This window comes from Eptesicus fuscus, chromosome 14 (genome assembly GCF_027574615.1).
Source record: "Eptesicus fuscus isolate TK198812 chromosome 14, DD_ASM_mEF_20220401, whole genome shotgun sequence".
Taxonomy (NCBI): domain Eukaryota; kingdom Metazoa; phylum Chordata; class Mammalia; order Chiroptera; family Vespertilionidae; genus Eptesicus; species Eptesicus fuscus.
The window spans coordinates 83,368,973-83,396,452 of NC_072486.1; the positions used below are offsets into that span (position 1 = coordinate 83,368,973).

At 46.1% G+C, this 27,480-nt stretch overlaps 1 protein-coding gene across 3 annotated transcripts in view; it reads right to left on the reverse strand.

The window, feature by feature from the left end:
- NCAPG2 (non-SMC condensin II complex subunit G2) overlaps nucleotides 1–27,480 on the reverse strand; it is a 66,521-nt gene that overhangs the window by 14,579 nt on the left and 24,462 nt on the right. For all 3 annotated transcript variants that reach the window (XM_054726151.1, XM_054726152.1, XM_054726153.1), the window contains exons 10-22: nucleotides 18,757–18,852; nucleotides 18,034–18,159; nucleotides 16,012–16,191; nucleotides 14,509–14,661; nucleotides 12,852–13,074; nucleotides 12,565–12,668; nucleotides 9,063–9,236; nucleotides 7,175–7,245; nucleotides 6,171–6,324; nucleotides 5,897–6,070; nucleotides 5,045–5,161; nucleotides 4,816–4,956; nucleotides 4,293–4,392 (exon numbers count right to left, since the gene is read on the reverse strand). In XM_054726151.1, coding sequence (XP_054582126.1) covers nucleotides 4,293–4,392; nucleotides 4,816–4,956; nucleotides 5,045–5,161; nucleotides 5,897–6,070; nucleotides 6,171–6,324; nucleotides 7,175–7,245; nucleotides 9,063–9,236; nucleotides 12,565–12,668; nucleotides 12,852–13,074; nucleotides 14,509–14,661; nucleotides 16,012–16,191; nucleotides 18,034–18,159; nucleotides 18,757–18,852 — 1,813 coding nt within the window. The remainder of the gene's footprint in view (nucleotides 1–4,292; nucleotides 4,393–4,815; nucleotides 4,957–5,044; nucleotides 5,162–5,896; nucleotides 6,071–6,170; nucleotides 6,325–7,174; nucleotides 7,246–9,062; nucleotides 9,237–12,564; nucleotides 12,669–12,851; nucleotides 13,075–14,508; nucleotides 14,662–16,011; nucleotides 16,192–18,033; nucleotides 18,160–18,756; nucleotides 18,853–27,480) is intronic.

Consider the following 27,480-nt stretch of genomic DNA (forward strand, 5'->3'; position numbering starts at 1 on the left):
GTAACAGGCAGAAAGGGAACACTGAGGCTCTGAAATGAAGTACAAACAGCTCAGAAGCGGCCGGTATGTGAGATTACAGGACCCTGAAAACAGGAGGGTTTGTCCGTACAGCCATCGCAGTCCTGGGGCATGGGGACAGCCACACACTTAATTCACCTTCAATTACTGACAAAAACCTGAAAAGTTAAAAATTTAATTCAAAGTGATTTCATTATATTCAAGCAGTATATGCCTTAGAACCAAATACACATAGACAGCAGCTCAGTCAATAGGACAAAGTCCTGGAGAGAGTCAGAATCCACAGTGTGGGCGACAGAAGACACAGGACGTCCCTGCTGCCCTGCAGTGCACCACTCAGGCCACTGCTAGGCAGGGCGCGTCAGCCTGAGTTTGGTTCCCAGTGGCTGAGAGCTCAGGCACACCTGGTCCTCCTGGCACAGCCAACTCCACACAGGGGCCATGGTCGCCATGACTCTGCCCTTCCCTCCCATGTAAGACAATGCCGTGTGTTTGCTGTAACTTTTACTAGAAAGGCAGCCTTCCCAAACCGCTGTGCTACTTTTGCAGGACTGTCATTTCTCATGCTGCCCCACCGCCCGTCACTGTTGCTGCCTTGATGCATCCATCTTATATAAAAAGTGCTGTTTGAAATTTTAACCTGCTATTTTGGCTTCTGTAAACACTTGCTTGCTTAAATAATAAGGAAAATAAGACTACTCCCATTCCAGAGAGGCCATACACTATGCCCCAGACAAAGTTGTCAGTGCTGGCACCAGGCCAGGCCTGGAGATATGGTCACATGGCCCCTTCCCAGCACTCCTTCCTTCCTTCCTTCCTTCCTTCCTTCCTTCCTTCCTTCCTCCCTCCCTCCCTCCCTCCCTCCCTCCCTCCCTCCCTTCCTCAGAAAGGCCTGGAAGTCTCATTCCAAATTTGGAAGACAAAGAGCTAGAAAAAGTATAAATAGAGAAAGTTTCCTCCATGTGGGGGTGGGGGGAGGGCAGGGGCCTCAGAATTTGGAAGACACATTTTTCTCTGGGCCTGCACATCCTATCTGTTAAAAGAGTAATATGAAAATTGACCGTACCTCAGCTACACTCACAAGCCACGCCCACAAGCCAATCAGGAGCGAATATGCAAATAAACCCAACCAAGATGGCTGAGGCCACGGAGGCAGGAGGGAGGCTTGGGTTTCCCCGGCGATGGAGGAAGCCAATCTTTCTGCCCGCCCTTGCCGGCCCAGGCCTCCACTTAAGGCTACAAAGTTTCAATTACAGAAGGTAAATAAATCCCAACAGAAATGGCTGTGGGCACGGAGCGAGCAGAAGGCTTGGCTCCACTCCAGGCTACAAAGTTTCAATTGTAGAAGATAAATAAACCCCAGATACCAGGGCCTCCGCTTGGGTCGCTGGACTGCGTGGCCGGCCTGCAAACCACCACAGGCCCCTCACCCAGGCTGCTCACACCCCAAGGGAAGCCCCACCCTGATCCGGGACACTCTTCAGGGCAAACCAGCTGGCCCCCACCCATGCACCAGGCCTCTGTCCTATCTAATAAAAGAGTAATATGCAGATTGACCATCACTCCAACACACAAGATGGCTGCTCCCATGTGATCAAAGATCCTGCCCCCATGTGGACACAAGATGGCCAGCAGGGGAGGGCAGTTAGGGGTGACCAGGCTGGCAGAGGAGGGAAGTGGGGGTGACCGGGCCTGCAGGGAAGGACAGTTGGGGTGGGACCCAGGCCTGCAGGGGAGAGCCCTGGGCTGGGGGACAGGGAGATGGTCACAGAGATCAGGGGTGGTAGAGGAGAAGGAGGATTTAGAATCCTTGAGGGAGTCCTTACTCAAGTACAAATACCATTTCAGTTGATCAGAAGTCAAAGCAGAGCTCAGGGCAGCGATTTTCAATCTTTTGCCTCTCCTGGCACACTAAATAATTACTAAAATTCTGCGACACATCAAAAAATACTTTTTGCCCATCAAAAAAAAAAATAGGTACAATTTTTATTAGTTCACACAAGATGTCTATTGTGTTAGCTGTTGTCATTTTCTTTTTTTATTTGAAAATCTAAGGGAAACGAGGTCAGTGTTCTAAAAATTATTTTGGTACACCGTTTGAAAATCGCTAAACTAGAGCCTTGTTTGGGGGAATACACACCTTTTCATGGTGAAACTGGCAACACTGGAGGATCTAAAATTCTTTTTTTAAAATATAGAACTAACTGACCTTTATTGAAACTTAAAAAGAACAAAGACAATTTGATAAGTGCCTTAATTACAATGTACCTGCTATTTACCAGTAATTACTCTTTATACACAGCCTAAAATTCTTGTTAACGCCACAGAAAAGTAAATTTTATGAATATTAAAAAATAGATTCAGTGCTTGAAAATAATTCCTAAGTGAAAAAAAGTTTAAAAAAATGTAAATTTTTTTTAGTGTTTCAATAATTAAGCTTAAATTTTTTTTTTTAAATATATTTTATTGATTTTTCACAGAGAGGAAGGGAGAGGGATAGAGAGCTAGAAACATCGATGAGAGAGAGACATCGACCAGCTGCCTTCCGCACACCCCCCACTGGGGGATGTGCCCGCAACCAATGTACATGCCCCTGACCGGAATCGAACCCGGGACCTTCCAGTCCGCAGACCGATGCTCCTTCCACTGAGCCAAACCGATTTCGGCTAAGCTTAAATTTAAAATGCTATTTTCACAATAGGAAATGCAAATTATAAAGGTTAAACAAACAAAACAAAAAAACACCCAAACTTTAGAAGCAATAACACTTGGCCCTGGCCAGATGGCTCAGTTGGTTGGAGAGTCATCCTGTACACTACAAGGTGGTGGGTTCGATTTCAGTCAGGGCACATACCCAGGTTTCGGGTTCAATCCCAGACTGGGTGCATGTGCAAGGCAGCTGATTAATGTTTCTTTCTCACATCAATGTTTTTTCTCTCTCTCTCTCTCAAATCAATAAAAAAAAAATTTTAATTTAAAAGCAATAATATTTGTCCTACTTAATATTTAGTCTTTAACTTTGGCTATTTTAAACAAACACTGGCTGAAACCGGTTTGGCTCAGTTCGATTCCGGTCAAGGGCATGTACCTTGGTTGTGGGCACATCCCCAGTAGGGGTTGTACAAGAGGCAGCTGATGGATGTTTCTCTCTCATCAATGTTTCTAACTCTCTATCCCTCTCTCTTCCTCTCTGTAAAAAATCAATAAAATATATTAAAAATAAATAAGTAAATAAAATAAACACTGTATACTCTCTCATTCAGGTTCATCTAAGGAAACATGCTTGGAACAGCAGAGTGGCCATGCAGCTCAAGCATCAACCTCAGTGGCGGAGGCACGAGGACAAGATCCTACAGGACAGGGTCCTCAGCACGCGGTCAAAACCCATGCAGCAGCTAATGTCGACTGAGCTACAGACTCACTAAATCTCATTTTCAAAACACAGTGTTGACTTTGCTACATGATAATCTCATTTCCATCTTTCCAGCAAATACCCAGGCTTAGAGAAACTGAGAAGCCACTTCCCAAGTTTCCACAGATCTCAGGAGGACGCACGTGCAGCATCAGGGCGCACAGGGAGAAGTCCACAGCCAGTTCACACAGGACAGGGCTCCCCAGGCTGTGGGGTGGGGGTCACAGCCCAGCAGCACTCCCCTGACCCTGACTCTGTCCACAGCCCCACTCCTCCTGCTATAAGGTGATGGGGCTGTGAGAATTCAGCCCTGGAACCCACAGACCCAGACCATTGCTAGGCCCAAGCCCAGGCGGCTGGCCCCTCACTCACCCCCTGAACACATTTCACTCAGTACTGAGTACACAGCCGGTGTGGGTGTAAGCTCCTAGGTGCACCTGTCCTTGGGGAAATGGCACCTTCCCAGTGGTCCTGGGGGGCATGAAACAACGCGACTCACAGCCCCCCGTGGCTGGGCAGGTGACGAGCACCCCGTGACCTTGCCTTGGAGAGCAGGGAGGAGCAGACGGCTTGGCGGCCAGGCCAGTGCACAAGCCACAACAGCAAAGTCACCCAACAATGAGCAAGCCCAGCCAGGAGACTCCCCCACGGCCTCGCCAGAAACTCTGGAGTTACTGACGTCTGATGCTAAAAATACCTCTGCACTCCCTGGCTGCATCAGCATGTAATCCCTCTTTGGGTGTAAGCTCGCTCGTGTTCCGTATCTGTCTGTTTAAGGCCACAGCCCTGACCAGCACAGTGAAGGGGGAGAGGGACTGGTTTTGATAACTGTCCCAACCAGTCCTTTACGGAATGGCGGTACCTGTGTGCATGATCCTGAGACTCCAATGTAAAAGCTGTATCTGAAACTTGCCATCGCCAAGGCCGACCATCACCACATCTTTGCCCACAGTCAGGTAGGTCTGTAAGAGACAGATGGCAGACGTGACTCACCAACAAAGTCCAGAGAAAGCAAAGAGGGAGTCCAGCCCACCACGCTCCCCCAGCGGACGGACTGCCAGTTAGCGAGGACAGCAGCTATCTCCAAAGGGGCTTTGTAAAGGAATTGCCATAAAGATACATGAACTCTCATGTTTCCATAGGAAATCTAATTACCTTTTATGTAATGCCATAAACATCAGTGAACACCTATCACATGTAATGCGTAAGATTACATTAAAATTATGCAGATTTATGTTTTGGAAAGAATAAACTATAGATATTCAAAGGCCAATATAAGTATTAAGAGCAACACTGCTATCTAAAGTTACAACTTGAAAACAGGAAACAGTCTTGAAGCACCTGACCCGCCCGGAAGGAGGAAGGTCTGTGTGAAGAATGCTAACCTGGATAATCTGCTGATAAATAAGCCGATGGCGTTTCAGATAGTCTTCCTCTTGATCGTGAATAAAAGATAAAACCTTGCTTTCTAACCAAAACCCAGTGTCTTCCAAAGTGGACAGGTAAACTTTTCCTTCTGTGCAGAACTGTCCAACAACAGCAGAAAGAGAACTTAGTGATGGAGCGGGCTTTGGCAAGGTGCTTCTTGCTCTGGCCCGGGGGAGACGGACACACCTTGTGCTGAAGGTGGATGCTCAGCCGACAGTGCAGGCTGAAGGCTCGAAGGGCAGCCGTTTCACTGAAGTACTCAGCTTTCCCACCAGGCGGCTGCAGAATTGATTCCAGATCCACCTGCAAAGTAAAACACCTGGGGCCACGTTCCCGCTGACAAGTCGCCACCACACCGTGTGGCGAGGACGCATGGCGAGGATGGTGGGAAGCACCTGACATAACGACACCAGGAGAGGGAGCCTGAGCAGCAGAGGTGACTCCGTAACCCGGCAACGCTGTCCAAGAAATGTGGTCTCCCTCCCTCTGCCCTGCGGTCTCCCCCTGAGACAGGAACATCACCTGTAAGTTCCTGCGCTAAGCCTGGCGAGGCCTTTGTCCCGGGGTAAATTCTGCCCTGCCCTCTGTGAGGGCAGAGACAGCCCTGTCCAGACAGACCAACACCGAAAAGAAAGAGAAGCAGTTCCCTGGGAACAATGCTCTCCTCCACGGCAGGGTAGGAGCCTCAGCTGGACTCCCCGGCCGTGCACCTCCCAGGAGCAGGGCCCTGTTTGGCTGTAGCAACACAGAGGGAAGGGACGTCCCTCCAGCCTGTCATGGAGGTAGAGCCACTTGTCACAGGTGCCGGGGGCACTCCCCCACTTTTCCTGGAACCCATGGGCCGTCCTGCCTCCTAAGCCTGCCAGTCACCCACGCCTCGCGTCCTTGTCTGCACACTGAGGGGGTACTAGACAGCTCCTCACACCTGCTCAGCTGGGAAACTTCCACGTAAACATGAGCATTTAGACCTGCCCTTGTCACTCTGCTAGCACTCGAGTCACTAGCTCTCACAGGTCTGTATCTGTTCTATAAAGTTACCTTGGACATTTCAAGTGCTTTCAAAAGGTGGCTTAGTTTCTTCCGGGGCGCAGAGAGCAGGCACTCTCGGTTCTTCGGGTGGGTCAGCAAGTACTCTATGTAAACCAACGCCAACTCAGGCTTCAAGGGGCGTGGGTCATGGATTTGAACCTTCCGCTTAGATGCCGAGTTAGCCTGAGAGAAGGAGAGCAACACACTGACACCCTTGTCCCAGGAGAGCGTCCGCTCTGACATCCGCCCCGCCAGCAGATCTAGAGCCGGGACAGGAGCGCACCTTTCCCTGGGGGGACTCCTCTGGCAGCCAGTCGCAGACGAGTTCCAGAACGTGCCCGACGCGTCCCCAGGCGCAGAGACAGTCCAGCAGCGTGCAGTAGCTCCTGTCCGCAGCGCCCTGCTCCCGGTTTCTCAGTGTGGAAATCACGCTGCAGCTGAACATATCACAGACACAGGTCAGACCCAGCGCTCCCCCAGCGGTCTCCCGCTTGTCTCCCAGGTGAGGACACCTGGAAGCAGCCAGGAAGGGGAGCGTCAGTGCCGTCAGGTCCCTGCCAAGTCCTCCTGACACGGCCACATAAGCCCATCCTTCCTTTCCCTGTTATCTCCGTCAGACTCCAGAGCAGATTCCAAATTTGGGGGTAATGTTTGCTTAGCATCAAAATATTAATTGTATCATATATATGAATAAAAACGAGTAATTTTTACTGAGCTAATAACCAACACTATCTAATAAAAAATACAGCGCGAGCCACAAAAACAGGCTCCTACATCAGTCATTTAAATTTTGTAGTCACCACATTAAAAATAAAAAAGAGGAACAGGTAAAATTAATTTCAAAAACGTATCTTATTTAACCCAATCTCCCCACAACATCATTTAAAGATATAATAAAGAAAGAAAACTACACCCTTCTCACACCGAGTCCCCGCGTCCATGTGGGTCTGCAGCAGAGCACAGCACCCGAGGCCCCGCTCCCCATCTCACAGCCCCCCTGGCCGATGCACCACCGTGGACAACAGCACGGCTCTAGCGTCTCGGCACATCAGGCTTGACAAGTGCCCGACTGAGGCTCAGAGGCTCCAGCTCCATGCAGTCACCACGGGATTCCTGGGCAACCGAGAGCCATGGGAAACGGCACCCTGCTCCCCCACACAGAGAGGGCGCGAGTGGGCGGGAAGCAGCATCTGAGAAGTCACAGCCGATGGGGGGCAGTCTGCTGAGTGTCAGTGACAAGCGCAGTGATGCGGGGCTCCCCCTTCACTGCGGCCCCGAGCAGAGTACCTGAAGGCCGACACGGAGGAAGGCGGCAGGAAGGACATCAGCATGAAGAGAGGGGTCTTGCAGCGGTCATCCTAAAGGCACAAAAGGAAGACAAAGCAAAAGGGCACTTACACGCCACGGTGCTCTGAAAGCTCCCACTTAACCCCCTCTTTTCAAAGTGCTCAGCAGGAACCACAGAGGCCCGGCGTCCTCACATTGCGGCCCCGGGCCACGTGCGGGTGTTTTTGCCGTTTTGTTTTTTTACTTCAAAATAAGAGATGTGCAGTGTGCATAGGAATTTGTTCATAGTTTTTTTTAACTATAGTCCGGCCCTCCCACGGTCTGAGGGACAGTGAACTGGCCCCTGTTTAAAAAGTGTGAGGACCCCTGACATAGGCAATCCTGGCCATGCGCAATGCGGGAACTTCCACCTCCTGGAAAGCCTCATGTTTGACAACTGTTTTCAAAGTGCACACAACACTTCACTGCTCTGTGATGTATTCCTTTTTTTGCAGATATTTATTAAGCACCTACTGTGTACCAGGCAACAATCTAGAACCTGGGGCTACATCAGTAACAAGATTTTTTTGCTGTAAAGCACTGCTGATAAAAAGGGGGGAAATTATCTGCATACACTTGGTGTCTTGAACATAAAACTCAAGAGAATGAAACTAGAGAAAAGTTTTAAATAAAATAACCAGATTCTCTGTAGGAAGATGAGACAACGTGATGGGAAATGTGGAAAAGTTTACTGGAGCTGCCTCCCGACACTCAATCCCTCCCCATCAGACTCCACCTGTAACGGGAAAAGTGTGGGAAGAGCTGGAGCGGCAAACACATCAGACTTCTGCAGCGCCTGCACCACCCAGTACTTACACTGCAGCTACCCACCGCTACCTGCCTTACCACAGCAGAACACAACACACAATATCCGGGTCACTCACTGCAGGCGGCCCTGGGCTCTCTGAGCTCCCGCAGGTAGAGAAGCTCGCTTGCTGCAGTCACTTGGAATAAAGGGAATTAACTAACTGCCTCCTTGGGTCCCCAGGCACCCCAGCCACACTGCTGCCCCCTCATCCAGGGTCCTATGGGTGTCTGTGTTTATCCTCTGAGATTCTCGAGATAATGCTGGTTTCTCAGGCCAACGGAATTACTTGAACTTCTAAACGTGCTAGTAACTGGCAGCCTAGGTGTTGACTTTCACGGACAGGACAGTTTGCCTTTCAGAGGCAGAATGAAGTGCAGAGGCGTGTCAGTCAGGGAAACACAGCTCACAGAAGAGCCAAGAGTGAATTTTCCAAGAGAATGGGGTTCCCAGACCTATGATCTTCCGTCACTCAGACCATGCTCTCTTTATAATTGGGGGTAATTTGCATTTTGCATATTAATCTTATTTTCATTTGTTTTTGAAACATGAACTTCCTTCAGAAGTAAATTAAAAAGTCAAGAAATGAGAAGACTTCCTTCGTCCAAACAGTAGTGACAGCCCTGGTTCTCTTCGCCCTGATAACGAACACACTCACATATTTCAGAAACACGTGCTTGTCAGGCGGCATCAAACGCTAGCCACCCACACAGCCTAGGTGCTACCACACCGTCATGTTCACAAACTCCTCCTTCCCAGTTCCCAGCAGAGCACACTGGAATCTAAAGTAGTGCCACAGGCCAGCAGAGACAGAAGGATCGAGTACCTACCGTCGACATTCCCCTGCAGGCTGGGGACATGCGGCTGAAAGGCACGTGGCCTCCACCCCCGAGAAGGCTAGCGGCCAGCCCCCTGCCAGGTAAGAGCTGGCTGAGCCCGTCCCGCTACAGACGAGGCGCCAGGGCGAAGCAGGCGTGTCGGGCACTTCTGCTAATTCTGCTCCACTGTCACCTCAATACGCTTGCTTCCAAGCGGCAATCTCACCTGCAACACCTTCAGGTACTCGGGGAGCACAGAGGCAAACTTGTCGATGGTGTAGAGTCTGGCCTCTTTGTTCTTCTCCATACTTCTGTGAATGCTTTTCCAGAGAATCACGATGATTTCTAGCAAACCTGCCATGGATGCAGCATCGCTGACGGACAGGGTTTTATCCAGAACCTAAGATGCAAATAATTTTATTGTGAAATAATCAAATCATAACAACTACTAAAATAATAGCACTGTCTTTAAAAGCACCCCTCAGAATTCTAGAACGAAAGCAGAAATGTAAAGAATATCCAGTCTATTTTCATGACTATTGAAAAGGAGTTTATTCTGTATTTGAGAATCTCTCAGAGGTGAATTGGTTTTTAAAAGCCCACCAAAGAAATAACACATTCTACATTAACCCTATGTCCTTTTAATAAACACTTTACATGAATTATAAATCCTCAAAATCAAAATGTATAACCTATTATCACCTAGGGACATAACACACTAGTAAAAAGCATGCTTTTTCTTTTACTGTACCTTCTGATTTGTTCAAGGGTGTCACTTCTCAGCATAAACCTCGACATGAACAGACTGTGAGTGTGGGGGGTGTAAAACCTGATTACTCAATGTGATTTACACTAACACTCAGGGACGAGCCGCCCATTCTACAGCCGCCCATTCTGGAAGGTGCGACGCCAGACTCTGGTGTGTAACTGTAACAACGACCCTGCTCCTCATGGGTTTCCTCAGCTTGTTTTTAAATTAATATACGCATTGACATTTCCCAACTTATGCTGGCAGCAAGCCATAATGGCTGCTGTTTATCATCTGACTGTGGGCCTGAACCACAAAGGCTCTAATAAATTCTCTCGTGCCATCGCCTCAAGCTGCACATATGCGCCCCTGCCAGACACACGGACTGAGCCCTGTGGTGGCTGCAGCAGACAGCTGGAGAACCTGCAGGAACAGCCGACACCAGGTCCTGAAAGGGGAGCAGCTGGAGAGGCCACGGCGGACTCACTGCAGGTGTTGGTACTTCTGTGCTGTCTACTGAAGTGTGATGGAAAGTAAGCTTGATTAATGAGGGCACACAGAAAGGACAAAAGTAATTTCTATATAGTTACATTTTTCAATGGGCACTTATTACTCCAATTGAGGTATGGCCAGTGACATTTAAAAAGCAATGAAATTACCAAAGCCTACTATGAGAACAATACAAATAACAAACCAACAAAACTTCATTCTGTGTTTAATTCTACGTTTTACTGCTCTGCAGCCTAATCATGGGTGCCTCACAGAACCCATCACTTCTTACAAAAGTGTGCTAAGTTCCCAAGTGAGATCTATTAAAGAGGAAGCCAACTTTATATTTTAGCAGAAATAGCTTTGATTTTTCGTAGATAGCAAAGAGGAAAAGTAAAAGAGCGCTTCAAAAACTTTTGCTTTCAGCCTTATATTTTTAGAATATATATGACAAATTGTATCTTTTCTAGCATAGTTCACAATGGAACTACATATTTCTAAATCCTTGTGTTTTCTGATGGTACAGAAAATGACCTAAAATATTACAAAATGCAAGCTCTCTCATTAACGTCTAAGTTTTTAATAATGAGCCTGGAGGATTCCTTCAATATTTAAAAAAACGTAACAGTCTCAACTATTATTACCACCTCATAAAATATGCTTTTGCTCCTTTGCACGAGTCCGAGAGGCTGGCCCAGAGGCCCTGCACGCTCCGCAGCCCACACCTGCTCACGCCCCTCGTGGTGCCCACCTCGCACATGGCAGCCCCTCGCCCTGCAGATGGGGTTCAGAAACCTTTCAGCTAAGGTTTCTGAAGATTAGCAGCAACAGAATCCCTTTCCTGAGGAACCCTGCCCACCCAATCCACACATGGAGGGAAAAGCCCTGAAGAGAAGAACTCAGATCCCAACTGGCCTTTGCCAGTTCTCAATGCTCTCAGCTGAGGGTTTCCCAAATCCAGGCTCAGGCCCGCTGTGGGAATGAGACAGCCCCACTGTCTCCAGGCCCTCTTCTTTCTCTGTCCCACGTCCGCAGGCCTGACTGGGGCGGGGACAAGGCTGGTGGGGAGGGGCCGCGCAGGCCTGAGTCCAAGGACACGAGTGTGAGAAGCACTCACTTCTGACATGTGGTTGGACGGCCCGAGACCAATGACTAAGCAAAGCCACACTGGAGCCCTGAGCAACCTGTCAGCCGGTGTCAGAGCGGACACAGGGCAGGAGCGAGGCAAGACAGACGGCGCCGGGGCTCGCCTCGGGCCAGCACACAGTTCCATGTTGCAGCGAGAGTGTAAACTGTCTTTGGTGGCTTCCTTATCAAGGTGAGTTTCCTAACCTAGATGAGCGCCACAAAACTACCCTGAGATTTTACTTTCCACGTCTGTGAGCACGCAAGTTTGGTTACAAGCTTAAGACAGTGCCGACAAGTAGTGCCCGAGCCCTCAACGTTCTCCTCTTCTGCTCTGAAGAAATAGCAGCCAAACAACCTCTTGGATAAACTACTTTTTAAAAAAATATGTTTTAATTGATTTTAAAGAGGGAGAGGGAGAGAGAGGGAAAACGAAGAGAGGGAGGAAGGGAGATATCTGTGTGAGAGACATCAATCAGCTGGCTGCCTCCTGCACGTCCTGTACCGGGGATCGAGCCACGGCCAGGGCATGTGCCCAGACCAGGAATCAAACCAGCAACCTTCTGGCGCACAGGACAATGTTCCACCAACTGAGTCCCACTGGTCAGGGCTAAATCACTTTTGATAAATTACTTTTTAAGAGAATTCTAAATAAAATGAGACCTAGAAATTCAACCCTATGACGTTTCCAGTACAATCTTACAGCAGAGGGTAAGAGCTCCAACCCCTAACTAAAATACAGTTTGCGAATGCCACCCCCAGACAGAAAATATACAGAGAAGCTTAAGGCGAAGAAAATCTAGGACGGGGTGATACTAATAATACATTTCCTCTGTATTCACTCCTACACAAATTCCACAACGAACTACAAAAGATGTACAACAATTCTTTCAAAAACATTAATGATCCTCCAAAATAATTAGTTGAAATATCAATACTAAAAGAATAGACAAAATGTTCCTAAAGTTGGGGACGGGAAAAATTCCTCCACTTCTAGACAAATAACAAACTAATCTAAACCAGATTAATTTAATACGTGTGCACAACAGAGTCTCTCTAAAATGACGAACCAGCAGCTTTCTATACTTTTTAGACAAAAAACAATACATTTTTGAAGAACTGACAGGACAAAGACACTTAGGTTTGGGTGCTAATTAGTGAGAAACATAAACAAGTTAGGACTTGGCTGGTGACTGGTAAAGGGGTAACATGGTTTGTCTATCAAGGCTTTTGGCCCTGGATTCCTAATTCTAGCCATTGTGGGATCTTTTGGGGCGGCCTGTGCTGGGCCCGGACACTCACATCACAGCCCATGGAAACGAGGGGTAACATGGCCCAGGGCTCGAGGCCCCCGTGTCCTACTTACACTCACGTTCTCCTTCTCCCGCTCCTCGTCCTCCTCCTGGTACTCGCGCATTGCCTTCCGGATGCAGGCGTTTAAGCAATGGCGAATCACGTGAATCAGCTTTGCTACAATGTTGAAGATAACCAATAGTTTATTCACATGTTTCTTCAACAAAATTACCTCTTAACAGTAAAATATAATCCCGAACAACTACAAGTGCCATCTAAGGGAAACCATTCAGCAACGCATTCAAGCGCAGAGCTTACAGGCCAGGCTCCGTGGAGACCAGCCTGAGAGGCGGCGCGTACCTATGTTGGTGCAGGCGGTGTGCTCGTGGGCGTACTGGTAGAACCTCCTGGCAGCAGCGTGGTTCATCTGCAGCAGCGTGACGCAGCGCTCACACCACACCTCCTCCGGGAGGTTCACGGGCAGGAAAGAGTTAAAGATGAGGCTCACCAGGCGCCGACACACAGGCCTGGAATCTGATTCCAGACGAACCAAAATATGCTCCATGGGGCATATCTTCCAAAACTGTGTGAAGCAGGAAGCGGGGCCCGTCAATGGTTCCTGTCATCTTAACATTTTAAGCAAAATTCCCAGCGCATACTAAAAGAGAAACTAGCTCTCGCTCCTCCAGCGCGGGTGCAGGAGACCCGGCGCCTGTGCCAGCACCTGTATCAGACAGCAACATGCTGCCCACCATCCCACCGGGTGACAATCACCCATTCCTGTTAGCGGCTTCTCCACAGGCCCATCAACCTCTGACCTTGATTTTCAAGAACAGACCTTTGCAGAGACCTCACCACTCAACCACTCTCCGCCTTCCCTCTACAGAGCCAGCTAAGATCAAGACGAAAGAAGCACCTCATTAAGACAAAGCCCAAGCTCCGGTCCCAGGCCTCCTTTCTGCCCACTGGTCCTGCCCGTTCTCGTGGAGAGACTCCCTGGTACAGCAGAAACACTGCCCTCTCTATTCCTCCCAGCCATCACCTCCGCGATCCTGTGCAAGCGGACTGGCAGCTCAAACAACACTAAGCCAAACACTGGATCTAGTTTTAATCGGCTGTCAGAACAAATCCAATCCAACTGGCACCCAGCTTTGTTGTTGAAACTGACATGCTGATTCTAACATTGTTATGGAAATGCAAAGGACCCAAGCAGCCAGAGGGCTCCAAGGGAGGAGGCTGGGGGTTCATACACCAGACTCAGGGCCCTCAGCATCCAGGCCGTGCTGGGTGGCCCCGGCCCAGGACGGACAGCAGGAAAGCTACACAGAGCAAGTTCAGAAACAGACCACACCATCAAATGATTTGCAACACAAGTACCGAGATAGTGAGACTGGGGACAATATGGTTATTCTTACTATGCAGGTCATACAAAATATACTTTTTTTTAAAAACATAAAAATATTCAGGTCAAAATTTGAAAAGCATAAGGCAATACACACCCTAAGCAGTGATAAGGCCTCCCCAGAACCCCATCCCAAGACCCCCAATCACTGCTCGCAGGCAGCTGTCACTAACGTCCTGATTCTCCCAGGGTGTTTTATGCATATCTGAGCAAATACAGGCTGTTATGCTGTGTGTTCCCCATTTTATGCAGCTGGCGCCTACACTTGCTAGTCCTCGCCTATCGTAGAGGTATTTCTGTGTAAGTTCATTTCCTTTCACGGTCACACAGCATGATGTCACTGCACGAGCGCACCGCAGGGCTGCGCAGCGGACCCTGCACGGATGACGGGCGAGCTCTTTCCCCAATGCTGTGCCAGGCAAAACAGCCTTTTTCAAAGTAAATTTCAGAGAACCATTATGTGGAGGGAAAAACTCACAGACAATACCAAATAATAAGGAAGACCCTTAAACTAACAGTTAGCCAAAACCTGAACTTCATCTTTTTGTGGATGAAAACAAATGTACTTATTTATTTACTTCATGTCTTAAATAAGAAAAACCCTATTTACCCCACCTTGGCAGCCCTTACGGCTTTAACTTTCAACAGCATTTCCACAAAAGCCACTCTCACTTTCTCTGAATTGTCATGGAGACTGTACTTTAGTGCTGGCAAAAGCTGCTCTAATAACGGGTGGCTTAATTTGTTATCCAAAATTATCGGTAGACACTGCAAGAAAGGAGAAAGACAAGATTCAAATTAGACCATAAACTAAAAAGGTTCAGGTGAGAAAACACCCAGGCCCGTTGGTGAAATAAACACACCTGTAGAAAATAACACTGTCTTAAACGGTTTCACATTAACACACACTTTTAATGAATTAGTATGGTTTCAAAGGCTAACAATTATTCCTCTACGGCAGGGGTCCTCAAACTCTTTAAACAGGGGCCAGTTCACTGTCCCTCAGACCGTGGAGGGCCGGACTATAGTTTTAAAAAAACTATGAACAAATTCCTATGCACACTGCACATATCTTATTTTGAGGTAAAAAACAAAACGGCAAAAACACCCGCATGTGGCCCGCGGGCCGTAGTTTGAGGACGCCTGCTCTACGGTTTCACTGCTCCTAACAAGATTAGAGCAGCTATAAAATAACCTGCTGAGTTAAAGAAACACAGCACCACGCTGGTCAAGCGGTGTCCAAAGCTTAGACCATAGAGTCCTTTATCCATGCCACAGCCCACACCTTCTGCACCTCCTGACTCCACCCTGCAGGACCCACGCTCCTCAGATAGAGGCCAAGTGAGCCGTCCAAGCTCAGTCCAGGCACCGACTTGTAGGAAGACTGATGCGCCCTGCCACCTTCTCTTTCCAGTTATTAGGAAAATGGATTTCTTATTTTAAAAGTCATCTAGATTTTCAAGGTTATACGTAAATATTTACAGGTGAGATTATGCAATGCCTGGGCTTTGCTTCGAAGGAATTCTAGGAGAAAAATGGGTGGAACTACAGATGAAACGAGATGGAGTTGTCCTAGTAACTACTGAGACTGAATGATGGAGGAAGGGTAGTTTTGTAGATTCTTATGCGAAGTATATACTAGATATCAAAAAGGCAGGGAGGGTGGGTGGGTGGGAAGAGATGAATCAAAGAACTTGCATCCATATATGATAACCCATGGACACAGATAATAGGGTGGTGAGGGCCTGGGGCAGAGGGTGAGGGGGTTAGAAAAGGTCAATGGAGGAAAAGGAAGACATATGTAATACTTTCAACAATAAAGATTTTTTTAAAGGTCAATTTTAATGTATAACTTAACAATTTTCAAGTGCATCCAGGTCCTATTCTAAAATGCTGTGCACCCTCCCCCCCTCCCCCCCCACACACACACTGAAGAAAGACTATTTCAAGTAGATAATTTTTGTAGCAAACACTTTAATTTGGTTGGTAAAACCTTACCTTGGACATATTAAAAAAATGTCAATAGTGATATTATGAGTGATTTTTAAGATGGTTCCCTCTGTATTCACTAACTATCCTACAATAAATAAACATTGCTCATATAACGTAAAATCTTACCTTAAAGACAGAGCAACGCACATCGGCTGAGCTTGCATCGAACGCCAGGTCCCCGGTCACTTTCTTGAGGAGGTCAATGAGAATTGTCGGAGGCATCATCTCCCAGTATCTGGAAGTTATCTTACAAACACCAAGGATCCCTGCGGAACGGACCATTGGATATGGATCTTCTAAAAGGCTCTAGAAGTAGGAGGGAAAACGGCTTAAAAATCTTAAATCAGTTCCCTTTATATCAACGTCTGCTTTACACATAAGCATCTTGGACACTCACAACTCACCAATGTTCCAAGGTACAGAACTACGGGTCATGCAGACCCATGATCGTTGGTCAAGTGTCATTTCCACACTGAGTACTGCAAGAGGACATCCAGACCCTCACGGTGTCTGACTGGACACTCCCACCCACAGGACGTGGCCAACCTAGGGCCGCCCTGGCCGCGCCACTGTTCGGGGACTGTGCAGAGCTGCTGGCGCTGCCCTGAGTACCAGCCTATTAGACACGGCCTATGCAGACCGCTCTGGGGTTCTCAAAGTGCGGAAATGCACTGAATCCAAAATAGTCATTATACTTGCAATGACTCAATCCAGACAATGGTCCTATGTATCTGATGGAAATACACGACAGCACCTCAGAATCAAACACAACCCACAAAACCACGGCTCTCATCAACTCTAAACTTCACTATCAAGTCACAGGAACAAGCAAGGGCAGAGGAGCATAGCAAGGGCACTGTAGGGATGGTTCTGTAAACCCGACTGTTTAGAGTAACAGAATAAAGAATAACCTGGCTTCTTCAACAACAAAATAGCAAGAAAAAGAGAGAGCCAGCTGGCGTGGTTCAATGGTTGAGCATCGACCTCTGCACCAAGTCATGGTTCACTTCCTGGTCAAGGGCACATGCCTGGTTTGCGGGCATGCAGGAGGCAGCCAACCAATGATTCTCCCTCATCATTAATGTTTCTCTCTCTCTCCCTCCCTTCCTCTCTGAAATAAAAATATTTTTTTAAAAAGAGAGAGAGGAGAGATTTCTGGAGAGGGACATCATACTATAATTTCAACTTTCTTTTAAATACATTTTTATTTATTTCAGAGAGGAACAGAGAAGGAGAGAGAAAAAGAAAGATCAATGATGAGAAAATCATTGATCAAGCTCCCTCCTGCATGCCTAACACTGGAGATCAAGTCCGAAACCTGGGCATGTGCCCTTGATTGGAATTAAACCTAGGACCCTTCAGTCTGCAGGCCACAGCTCTATCCACTGAGCCAACCCATCTAGGGCTATAATTTCAACTTTCTGAGATTTTTCACAATCAGTCAGAAAACAAAATTAAGTATTTAAGAGTGTCATGAGCAACCACCATCATGGCATTTTTTCCTATTTCTGCCTATAATTTTCTTCTACTAACTAGGAAACTAATGTTTTTACTTGTGTTAGGAGCCTGCGCATGCGCAAGTGTGGGAACTGAGCAGGGGCAGCGCTTTCCAGCAAGGAGAGGAAGAGCCACAGCACCCAGGAAACAACGTCACACCTCACACCTCACACCTCACGTCCTAAGGCCTCATTTGAAAACCCAGTCATCACCTGAAAAAACCACCCCAACAGGTATTACCTGTCGGTTTGCCTTAGACACACCCAGATACAGCTCTACAGTAGGCAGTATCCCACCCGCAGGTCACAGGTGAAAAGACAGAAAAGTGTCACCCAACGTTACACAGGTGGAGTCAAACCTGGGGGTGTTTTAACCCCTATGACACCCTACTTCTCTGCTGGAGAGACAAGAATACACATAAAACGTTTAAAATTATATGAAGTGTTCCAAAGGAGATGAAGAGGAAGAGAAAAGGGCACTGTGTGCGCCCACAACGTCACCGGGGAGAGGGTGGATTTCCTTGAAGAATGTCAACATCTGGAAAGCTTGCCATGGGGGGCGGGGGGCACAGGCAGATGTGGGAACGGCCGGGACGCACACCAGGCCAGACAGAGCTGAAGTGATAAGGAGCTAGACTACATGGATACGTACATAGAGCTCTTCAAACTGCTTCTGAATTTCACTGTCCATCTCAATAGCATTGAAGTTTGGATCCCTAATAGGAAATGCTTCAACGAACAGCAGTGCAGCATTGGAGCGAACTTCCGAGTTCCTGGCCTGGAATGATGAAGCAAGAGTGTGTCAGGGCCCCCAGAGAGGGCGGCATCTGAAGGGTCAGTGGAGAGTTCCCAGAGTAAAGCTCCTGACATCTCAGCACAGACTGACTCGGGAATTAAAGACGATTTTAAAAACCGCACTGAGACCTTCCTGAGGCTCAGCCACGCGCAGCTGCGTGCGGACACCCGGAAGACCGCTGCCTTGTCCAAAGCCCATCCTGTCACTAAGACACACGGACCTCACGTCCCCCAGCACGTCGCCTGTGCTGAAAGCCTGTGTCGACTTGACCGCTCCTAGCGTTGTCCATCCTGGCGCCCAGTCTCAGCAGGGGGTCTTGAGGGACCAGGACACCCCGCCCAGCTCTGCAGACCCCCCACCTCTGCTCGTTGACTGAGCACAGCTCCTCCTCCCCTCCCAACTGTGTGGTCAGCACTAAACCAACTCAGACTCAGTCTGATGGGCCTGAGAAATGCTCTTAATAAAAGAATAAACCATGCAATCCAGAGTGTCACGAGGCTCCCAGCCCAGGCCTACTTCCGCTGCCCTCCAGCAGTTTGGAATGAGCGCGGCTGAGCACGAGACAGCCGGCACGCGTACCTTCAGGCCTCTCCAGAGGATGGGCTTGTACAGTCGGTAGAGCATCTCCTCCACGCCTTGCCGAACTCTCTTCTGATGGTGAAAGTAACTCAGCACCTGGAGCCAAGAAAGCAGAACACCAAGGTCATATTATTTTGTATCAAAAAGCGAAGATCCTGTTTGGAAAAACCAACACAGAGCGTGCCCCTCTCCACCGGGACGGGCAGCCGTGCCTCCAAGTCTGACGCCTTCCCTGAGGACGACAGCGTGGACACACTGACTGCACCCACGTGAAGGGAACCTACGGCACAAGACGGAGCACGGCCCCACCAACAGCCACAAAACCGCATCACCTTCCGGATGAAACAGCAAAGTGTCAGGCCACGTGGTCTCCACAGCGTCCCAGTTAAGATGAGCCGGCTACAACTCCGCTCAGGTCGGAGAGCCTGTGCTGGACATCCACTCCCGTGTCGGCACAGGCTCCCGTCCCTCCGCTGAGTGTCACTGAGCGGCCTGTGCAGCAGGAGCTCAGCTCAGACACCAAATGCTTCTGAACAACCAGCAACCACTGCTCTGAGCGTCCCTCCCTTTCTTTTCTGCTCCCTTCTTTCCCAGCCAGAATCTTCCTGCCACTTTATTAAGTCCTCACCCCAGGATGTTTACTGATTTTAGAGAGAAGGGAGAGAGAAAAACATGGATTAGCTGCCCCAGTACATGCTTCCACCAGGGATCAAACCCAAAACCTAGGTGTGTGCCCCAACTGGGAATCAAACCTGCGGTGTAAAGGACAACGCTCCAACCAACTGAGCCACCTGGCCAGGGAGTTTCTGCCACTCTTCACAGACTCCTGTCCCCAACAACAGTCAGGCCTGCCTCACTTCCTTAATTCACAACTCTAGGGGACTAAGATCATATAGGTAAAAGGTGAAAAACAAAATAAATAGGCTATAAAATATCCTGTGCTTTAAGTGAACTTGAGTCAACTTTACCCTAAATCAACTCCAGTCTAAAGGTTATTTTTTCTGCCCTAACTGGTTTGGCTCATTGGATAGAGCATCGGCCTGTGGACTGAAAGGTCCCAGGTTCGATTCTGGTCAAGGGCATGTACCTTGGTTGCAGGCACAATCCCAGCAGGTGTGCAGGAGGCAGCTGATCAATGTTTCTCTCCCATCGATGTTTCTGACTATCCCTCTCCCTTCCTCTCTATAAAAAATCAATAAAACTTATTTTTTTTAAAAAGATTATTTTTTCTGTTTATTCATCTCTACTTAGGAGTTTTTATTGATTTCTTAAGTGATATGAGTCTATAGTTTGTTTGTTTTTTGTAAACAATATCATCAAGTTTTAGTATAAGATATACTACTTGACCGCACCTAGCGTTGCCTTAGACACACCCAGATACAGCTCTACAGTAGGCAGTATACTGTTCATAGAAAATAAGATATACTTGTTCATAGAAACTTTTAAACAGATTTATTGAGATAATTCACACACCAAAAAAGTCACTCTTTTAAAGTGTTCAATTCAGTGGGTTTTAGTATATTCAAAGTTGACCAACCATTGCTATTATGCAGTTTTAGAAGATTTTCATCACTAATATGGGGACTTTTACTTTCTGAAGACTTCTGAAGCATTTCCCAAAGCTTCTTCCAACATATCAATAAATTTATCATATATAGTGTTTATCCAAAAAAGAATTTTAAGAAGAAACTATGTGTTATAAAGCAGCAAGAGCAATTACTTAGAGTCTAGGAATGTATTTCATTTGAAAAGGAAAATCTAATATTCTTCCTTTTAATTCTTTCTGTGCATTTTCCCATAAATTTACCAAATACCGTTATTTACACTCATATTTTAATTACTCAGAGACCACAGCAGGAAAAACAGATATGAAAAGAAGTCTTTAGTGTGGGAAGCCACCCATTGTCTTCACTAGCAGAGAGGTGTGGACAAGGAGCCCGGAATGCTGGTGACCCTTGAGCCCTGGCAAAGGTCAGAGCTATGCACCAACTGTTAGAGACAATGGTCACCAGTGGGCCTGAAGAAACTTCCTGTCTAGACAGTCATGTAAACCCTTATGGATAAGATAGTCTGTCTATTACTGCAAATTGCCTGCCTAAGGGCTATAGGTGCATCCCAAACTGAATAAAAGGATGGCCAGGCCTGAGCACAAGCGGAGTCCTTCTTATTGCATTGGGCTCCTGCCTGGCCCCCCCAATTTCCAAATTATTATTTCTTGTCTCATCTGTCATCTGTGCACATCCCCTTCTCCAGAGCCCAAACCCTGAACCACGCGGGACGTGGGTCATCACATCTGGCGCCTTGACGAGGGACCTCTGGAGGAGAAGATATAGCCTAGAGTGAAAAAAACAAGTTTCACCGGCAAGGTGGGGAAGATTTCACCGGATAGGTGGGAAATTCACTGCATGCAAAGCTGCAGAAGTCGCGATCTGTAAGTAGGGTGGGAACGTCTTTTCTTAGCAGGGCTAATGGGGCAGGATTCAGTTAAAAAGTAAGAAACTTTATTGTAGACTTTTGGTTTGCATGTTTAAGGAATCAAAGTTTCAGAAGGTATTCTTACAGTTTTTGCTTGATGTTATAGAACATAACCCTTGGTTTCCTCAAGAAGGTACATTAGATCCTGAATGTTGGGAAAGAGTTGGTCAGAACTTGAAAAAATCTCAGCAGCAGGGGAAAAACTTGCCTCCAATCTGTTTCTCCTTGTGGAACACGGTATTGCATTTGCTAGAGCCTTTCAGAGAGGCTAAGGAGGAGATGATTTACTACGGTAGGGAGAATTTTTGAAAAAATGTCAGGAGCAAGCCCACACAAACTGCAGACAGAATGATCAAATAACTTACAAAATGTTGGCAGGGCTGGGACAATACAGTGACATGCGGAATCAGCTAAATAATGTGCAGAAAGCTTATGAGCGAATTAGACTTTGTGGAAGAACAGGACATTTTAAAAAAGAATGTAGGCAACCAAGAAGGACACAAGGTGGCGCTCCAGGGAAAGGCCCGAGCATCCGGCCTCCTGATACAATCAATGCAGATTCAACCTCTTTTATATCCCAGATATGAAAAACAAAATTATTGGGTACTTATCTATCGACTATTGTTTTTCTTTGTTGTTTATTGTTAGTTTATTAAGCATGACTCTAATTTAATTTAATAAGAAAGAAATGATAGATGGCCAGGCCATTGCTGAGTTTCCCCAGAACCAACAGAATGCGTGAATGGGGAGAGAGCGAATTTGAGCAGTACATGTGGCCAATAATACAGGTTCTAGGAAAATTCCCTAGACAAAAGGAAGTAATTGAAAAATTACTAGGTCTTTTGGTGATCCTGTAAAATAGGCGCCCACTCTCAAGAGTGTTAAGTCTCATTTTGGCCATGTTTTTATTTCCCAGTTTGTCATTTAAAATTTAGGCAAATGAAACATTTCCCAGAATTTAGGGATGTATCTGGGATTTCTGTACCCGTGAATAGAAAAGCAAGCTTAAGAAAACGTGCGTGCTCCGCCCGATTTTGGGTGACTTCTTGAGCCCCAATCTTTTCACAGATGCTACAGAATAAACCAGACTGTTTTTTCTTTGAAATTATTTCTGAAATTATTCAAAGAATTGTTTTCTCTTTTAAAAATTTTTTTTAAATTTAGCAAATCTAATATACTTGAAATCGCATGGAAAGCTTTATCAAATAAGAATTGGTAATTATATTTTACTTACATACATATATTTTAAATGTTATGAAGGTTTTGGCCTCTAAGAAGGGCAAAATAAAGTAACAATATATTTCTTAAATACAGCCAAATTTTTCAGCAACAGAAACTTAAAAGACAAAAAGCCTCTGCATTTTAAATAGGCGGGGGGTGGGGCAGCATTTGTGCCTTGTGAATCAGATGTATCAGTTTACTAAATTTGCTTGTTTTGCTTTTTTAATAAAAATACCTGCTTAAATTATTTAATAAATTAGCTTTTTAAAAATATAATCAAGGTCCCATATAAATTAAGTTATATGAGAAGCCAATATTTTTATAAGCAAATTGGATCCTAGTCAAGTCTTCTAAGAGAATTACTGAAACCTCCCATAGTCCCTCTATATATGCAAATAAGCCAAAGGGGATATTCTTTAAAAATATAATTCGAAGCTTAATAAAAAGGAGAAATTAGAAAATTTTGAAATCTCTTCTGCTAATATTTACAGGGTAAACTAAAGATTGTTGTTAACATGCTAAATCTGACAATAATTACCGTCACCATAATTGAAAAAGCACTTGAAATATATGGCTTTGCAGCAGTATTTGTCAAAATCCAAAAAACAGCCATGTTTGTTACATTTGTTGCTTGGTGTAAAAAAAATAGAAAAAGCCTTTTAAAAGAAACTCTCTAAGTGTGGTCTAGAAATTACTGTGGAAAGAAATAAAGAGAAGTTTCCTTCAAACATCTGAAGAACTGTAATTAAAAGTCAATATATTAGGCCTCAAAAAGAAAAGTAATTAACTTGTATTTCTGCCTCCCTGACAAGGCTTATGTAAAGTTACTTAAAAACTAATAGCAGAAATTTAATTAATGTCATGTACTGTCCATAACCGAGGACAAGTTAAAAAATAAACCTCATTTCAGATTTTAAATTGGCTAATTAAAAGAAAAGAATATTCATAAAACTTGGTCGTACTGGGCAGGAAACTGTTCCTGAAGCATTGAGTAATTTTTTACTAATGGTTTATCTCATAGTTCAAAAACTGCTTAACATGCAATGAATCCAAAGCAGTCATACTTCTATACAGAAAATTAAAATTAAAAAGTTATCAAGGCTGCATTGCAAAATTTCCAAAAGCCTCTTAATATTATTTACATCAAAAAAAGAAGGGGGGAGGAGAAACCAAGATGGCGGCATAAACACCTGAAATTGCTGGCTCGCATAACCACTTCAAAACTACAACTAAAAGACAAAACAGACATCATCAAGAACCACAGGAAGGCTGGCTAAGTGGAAATGCTATAACTAGAAGGAAAGAGAAAAGCACACTGAGACTCAGAGGAGGGGCGGAAGTAAAGTGCGGAGGTACCAAGGCGGAAAAGGCAGGCAACTGAGGACGCGGTTGTCTTTCTCAATCAGGAGGGAAACACAAGCTCCCTACTGCTCTGAACTCCAGTTCCCGGCAAGAATCTGGGGAAGAATCCCCCAGACTCATACGGGGAGAAACTGGATGGGCGGAACTCGAGGGCGGCTTTCTCTTAGAGGTGCACCGAGGGACACTGAGACCCAGGGGCCTCTTAGGGCAGGGCTTGAGGATCAGCCATAGTTGTTTGCCCCGCCCTGTTAATTCCCTGAGACCCCGCCCCACCCAAGCTGTGTGTAGAGGCTTTTGCATATGAATGGCCTAGCCCCGTGGTCTGCAAACTGCAGCTCGCGAGCCACATGCAGCTCTTTGGCCCCTTGAGTGTGGCTCTTCCACAAAATACCACGGCCTGGGCGAGTCCATTTTGAAGAAGTGGCGTTAGAAGAAGTTTAAGTTTAAAAAATTTGGCTCTCAAAAGAAATTTCAATTGTTGTACTGTTGATATTTGGCTCTGTTGACTAATGAGTTTGCTGACCACTGGTCTGGCCCTTTGCAATCTAAAATTACCTAACAAACTGCAGCTGGGTCAGAGAGCCCCAGAACAGCCCAAGGCCCACAGCAGCTTGCATTGCTTCACAGCTGGGCCACATCTGGGCACCTCCAAACCCCAAACAAAGAAGAGGAATCTGCAGATCTCTCCATAGCTCCTGTTGGGTGGCCTCAGCTAGAGGCTAAATTAGCACCTCCTTGGAGATCCAAGAGCCACTGTACCCAATGGTCAGAGTGGAACCATCGAGATTATAACTCCTCAGATCCATAATGGACACACTCAGGGGGCAGACTCAGTGAGCACCAAAGCCCCACTGAAGCAAGTCTTGCCCCATAAGGGTGTCTTCGGCACAGATGTTCTCCCATCGTAGACACAGCTGATCCTTACAGCCAATTGGCCTGGAGGTCAATTCCTCCCAGTGATACCAACAACAATCAAGGCTTAACTACAAGACTGTGCACACAGCCCACAAAGGGGTGCACCAAGCGTGTCCACCTCAGGTAATCAGGGAGGCTGAGCCACTGGGCTCTCTAGGACACCTAGCACACAAAGCCACTCTATCAACTCAGGGAAGCAGCCAAAATGCAGAGACAAAGAAACAGGTCACAAATGACAGAAATAGAGGAAAGCAAACTACTGGATATAGAGTTCAAAACCACAGTTATAAGGTTTTTCAAGAATTTTCTAGAAACCGCCGATAAATTTAGTGAGACCCTCGATGATATGAAAAAGGACAAACTAAATTAAGCATGTTCTAAATTAAGCATACTGACTGAAATAAAGAATAATATACAGAGATCCAACATCAGACTAGAGGATCGCAAAAATCAAGTCAAAGATTTGAAATACAAAGAAGCAAAGAACACCCAACCGGAAAAGTAAAAAGAAAAAAGAATCCAAAAATATGAAGATAGTGTAAGAAGCCTCTGGGACAACTTCAAGCATACCAACATCAGAATTATGGGGGTGCCAGAAGAAGAGAGAGAGAGCAAGATACTGAAAACCTATTAGAAGAAATAATGGCAGAAAACTTCCCCTACCTCGTGAAAGAAATAGACTTACAAGTCCAGGAAGCGCAGAGAACCCCAAACAAAAGGAATCCAAAGAGGACCACCCCAAGACACATCATAATTAAAATGCCAAGAGCAAAAGACAAAGAGAGAATATTAAAAGCAGCAAGAGAAAAAGTTACGTTCAAGGGAGTACCCATGATTGTCAGCTGATTTCTCAATAGAACCATGCAGGCCAGAAGGGTGTGGCAAGAAATATTCAAAGTGATGAATAGAAAGAACCTACAACCAAGATTACTCTACCCAGCAAAGCTATCATTCAGAATTGAAGTTCAGATAAAGAACTTCACAGATAAGAAAAAGCTAAAGGAGTTCATCACCGCCAAACCAGTATTATATGAAATGCTGAAAGGGTATTCTTTAAGAAGAGAAGAAGAAAAAGGTAAAGATAAAAATTATGAACAACAAATACATATGTATCAACAAGTGAATCAAAAAAATCAAGTGAATAAAAAATCTGATGAACAGAATAAACTGGTGAATATAACAGAATCAGGGGCATAGAAAGGGAGTGGACTGACAATTCTCGGGGGGAAAGCGGTGTGGGGGGTGCGGGAAGAAACTGGACAAAAATCGTACACCTATGGATGAGGACAGTGGGGGGGGGTAAGGGCAGAGGATGGGGTGGGCATCGGGGGGAGGGGAACTATGGGGGAAAAAAAGAGGAACAATTGTAATAATCTGAATAATAAAGATTTATTTAAAAAAAAAGAATGGGGATAGTGGAATAATCCCGTGAGTAAATTACATCAAGAAAATTTTTTATTTTAAAAATTGTTTCTCACTTGCAATGCTGAAGATAAGACACCCATGAAAACACACATGGTGTCAAAATAAGCCAAAGGAAAATGGTTTGGGCACAATGAAAAGAAAAGGATCCCAAGTCTAGTTTATAGAAAAGATTCCTTTATTAACCTTTGGTTGAGAATATGCTTATATATTTCCAGAAAACTCCTCCAAGCCTGTGTGGATTCCTGCAACAATGAATCTGAGAGAGGAACTGACCGGATTGCTCCAGCCACAGAATCGCAGTGGCCCCCAAACAACACCCTGAAGACAGGAGGAGAAACAGTCCCGAGATGGAGATGGTGAAGACGCCGTGCCATACTAGCAGTCAGCAGCTGTGCGTTGCTGCAGGTTGCCTAGGACCAAGCCAGAGAAGGTTGGACTTGCATTGCCATTGTTTGTCCACTATCCAAAACTAGAATATCATTGCTGGCATGTACACATAAGGAATGGTTGGACATTGGAAAGAGGACTCAAAAAACTGTTGGCCCAGAAACAAACTTACTACAGACTGATTCCTTGGATGCCTGGCAGCAATTTAAAAAGGACACGAAAGAATTTAACCCCTTCCACTGGGTATCCTTGCATTACCACTATCGGCTTGTCTCATTTTTGTTCTCATATGTTTATTTCTAGTCTGTAGATGCAGAATAGAGTCTTAAAAAAACTCAAACCCTTTTAGCCGGCATTCACTTTTCAAGATTTATTAAGGAAAAGAAAAGGGGGAGATGTGGGAAGCCGCCCATTGTCTTCAGTAGCACAGAGGTGTGGACAAGGAGCCCGGAATGCTGGTGACCCTTGAGCCCTGGCAAAGGTCAGAGCTATGCACCGACTGTTTAGTTGAGACAATGGTAGCTGAAGCAACTTCCCGACCAGACAGTCATGTAAACCCTTACTGATAAAATAGTCTGTCTGTTACTGCAAATTGCCTAAGGGGTATAGGTGCACCCCAAACTGAATAAAAGGATGGCCAGGCCTGAGACCAAGCGGAGTCCTTTTTCTTGCATTGGGCTCCTGCCTGACCCCCCAATTTCCAAATTATTATTTCTTGTCTCATCTGTCATTAGTGTGCGGCTCTTCTCCAGAGCCCAAATCCTGAACCATGCAGGACTTCACATTTTAGTCATTTGGTTCCAAGAGTGAAGCACCCATGTCACAAATCTGTAGTTTAACATGATGCTAATCCTATGACTAAACAGAACCTGAGACACCAAACTACACGTGTGATCACAACTGAATGAACCACACTGGGATGGGGGTGGAGAGGAGATT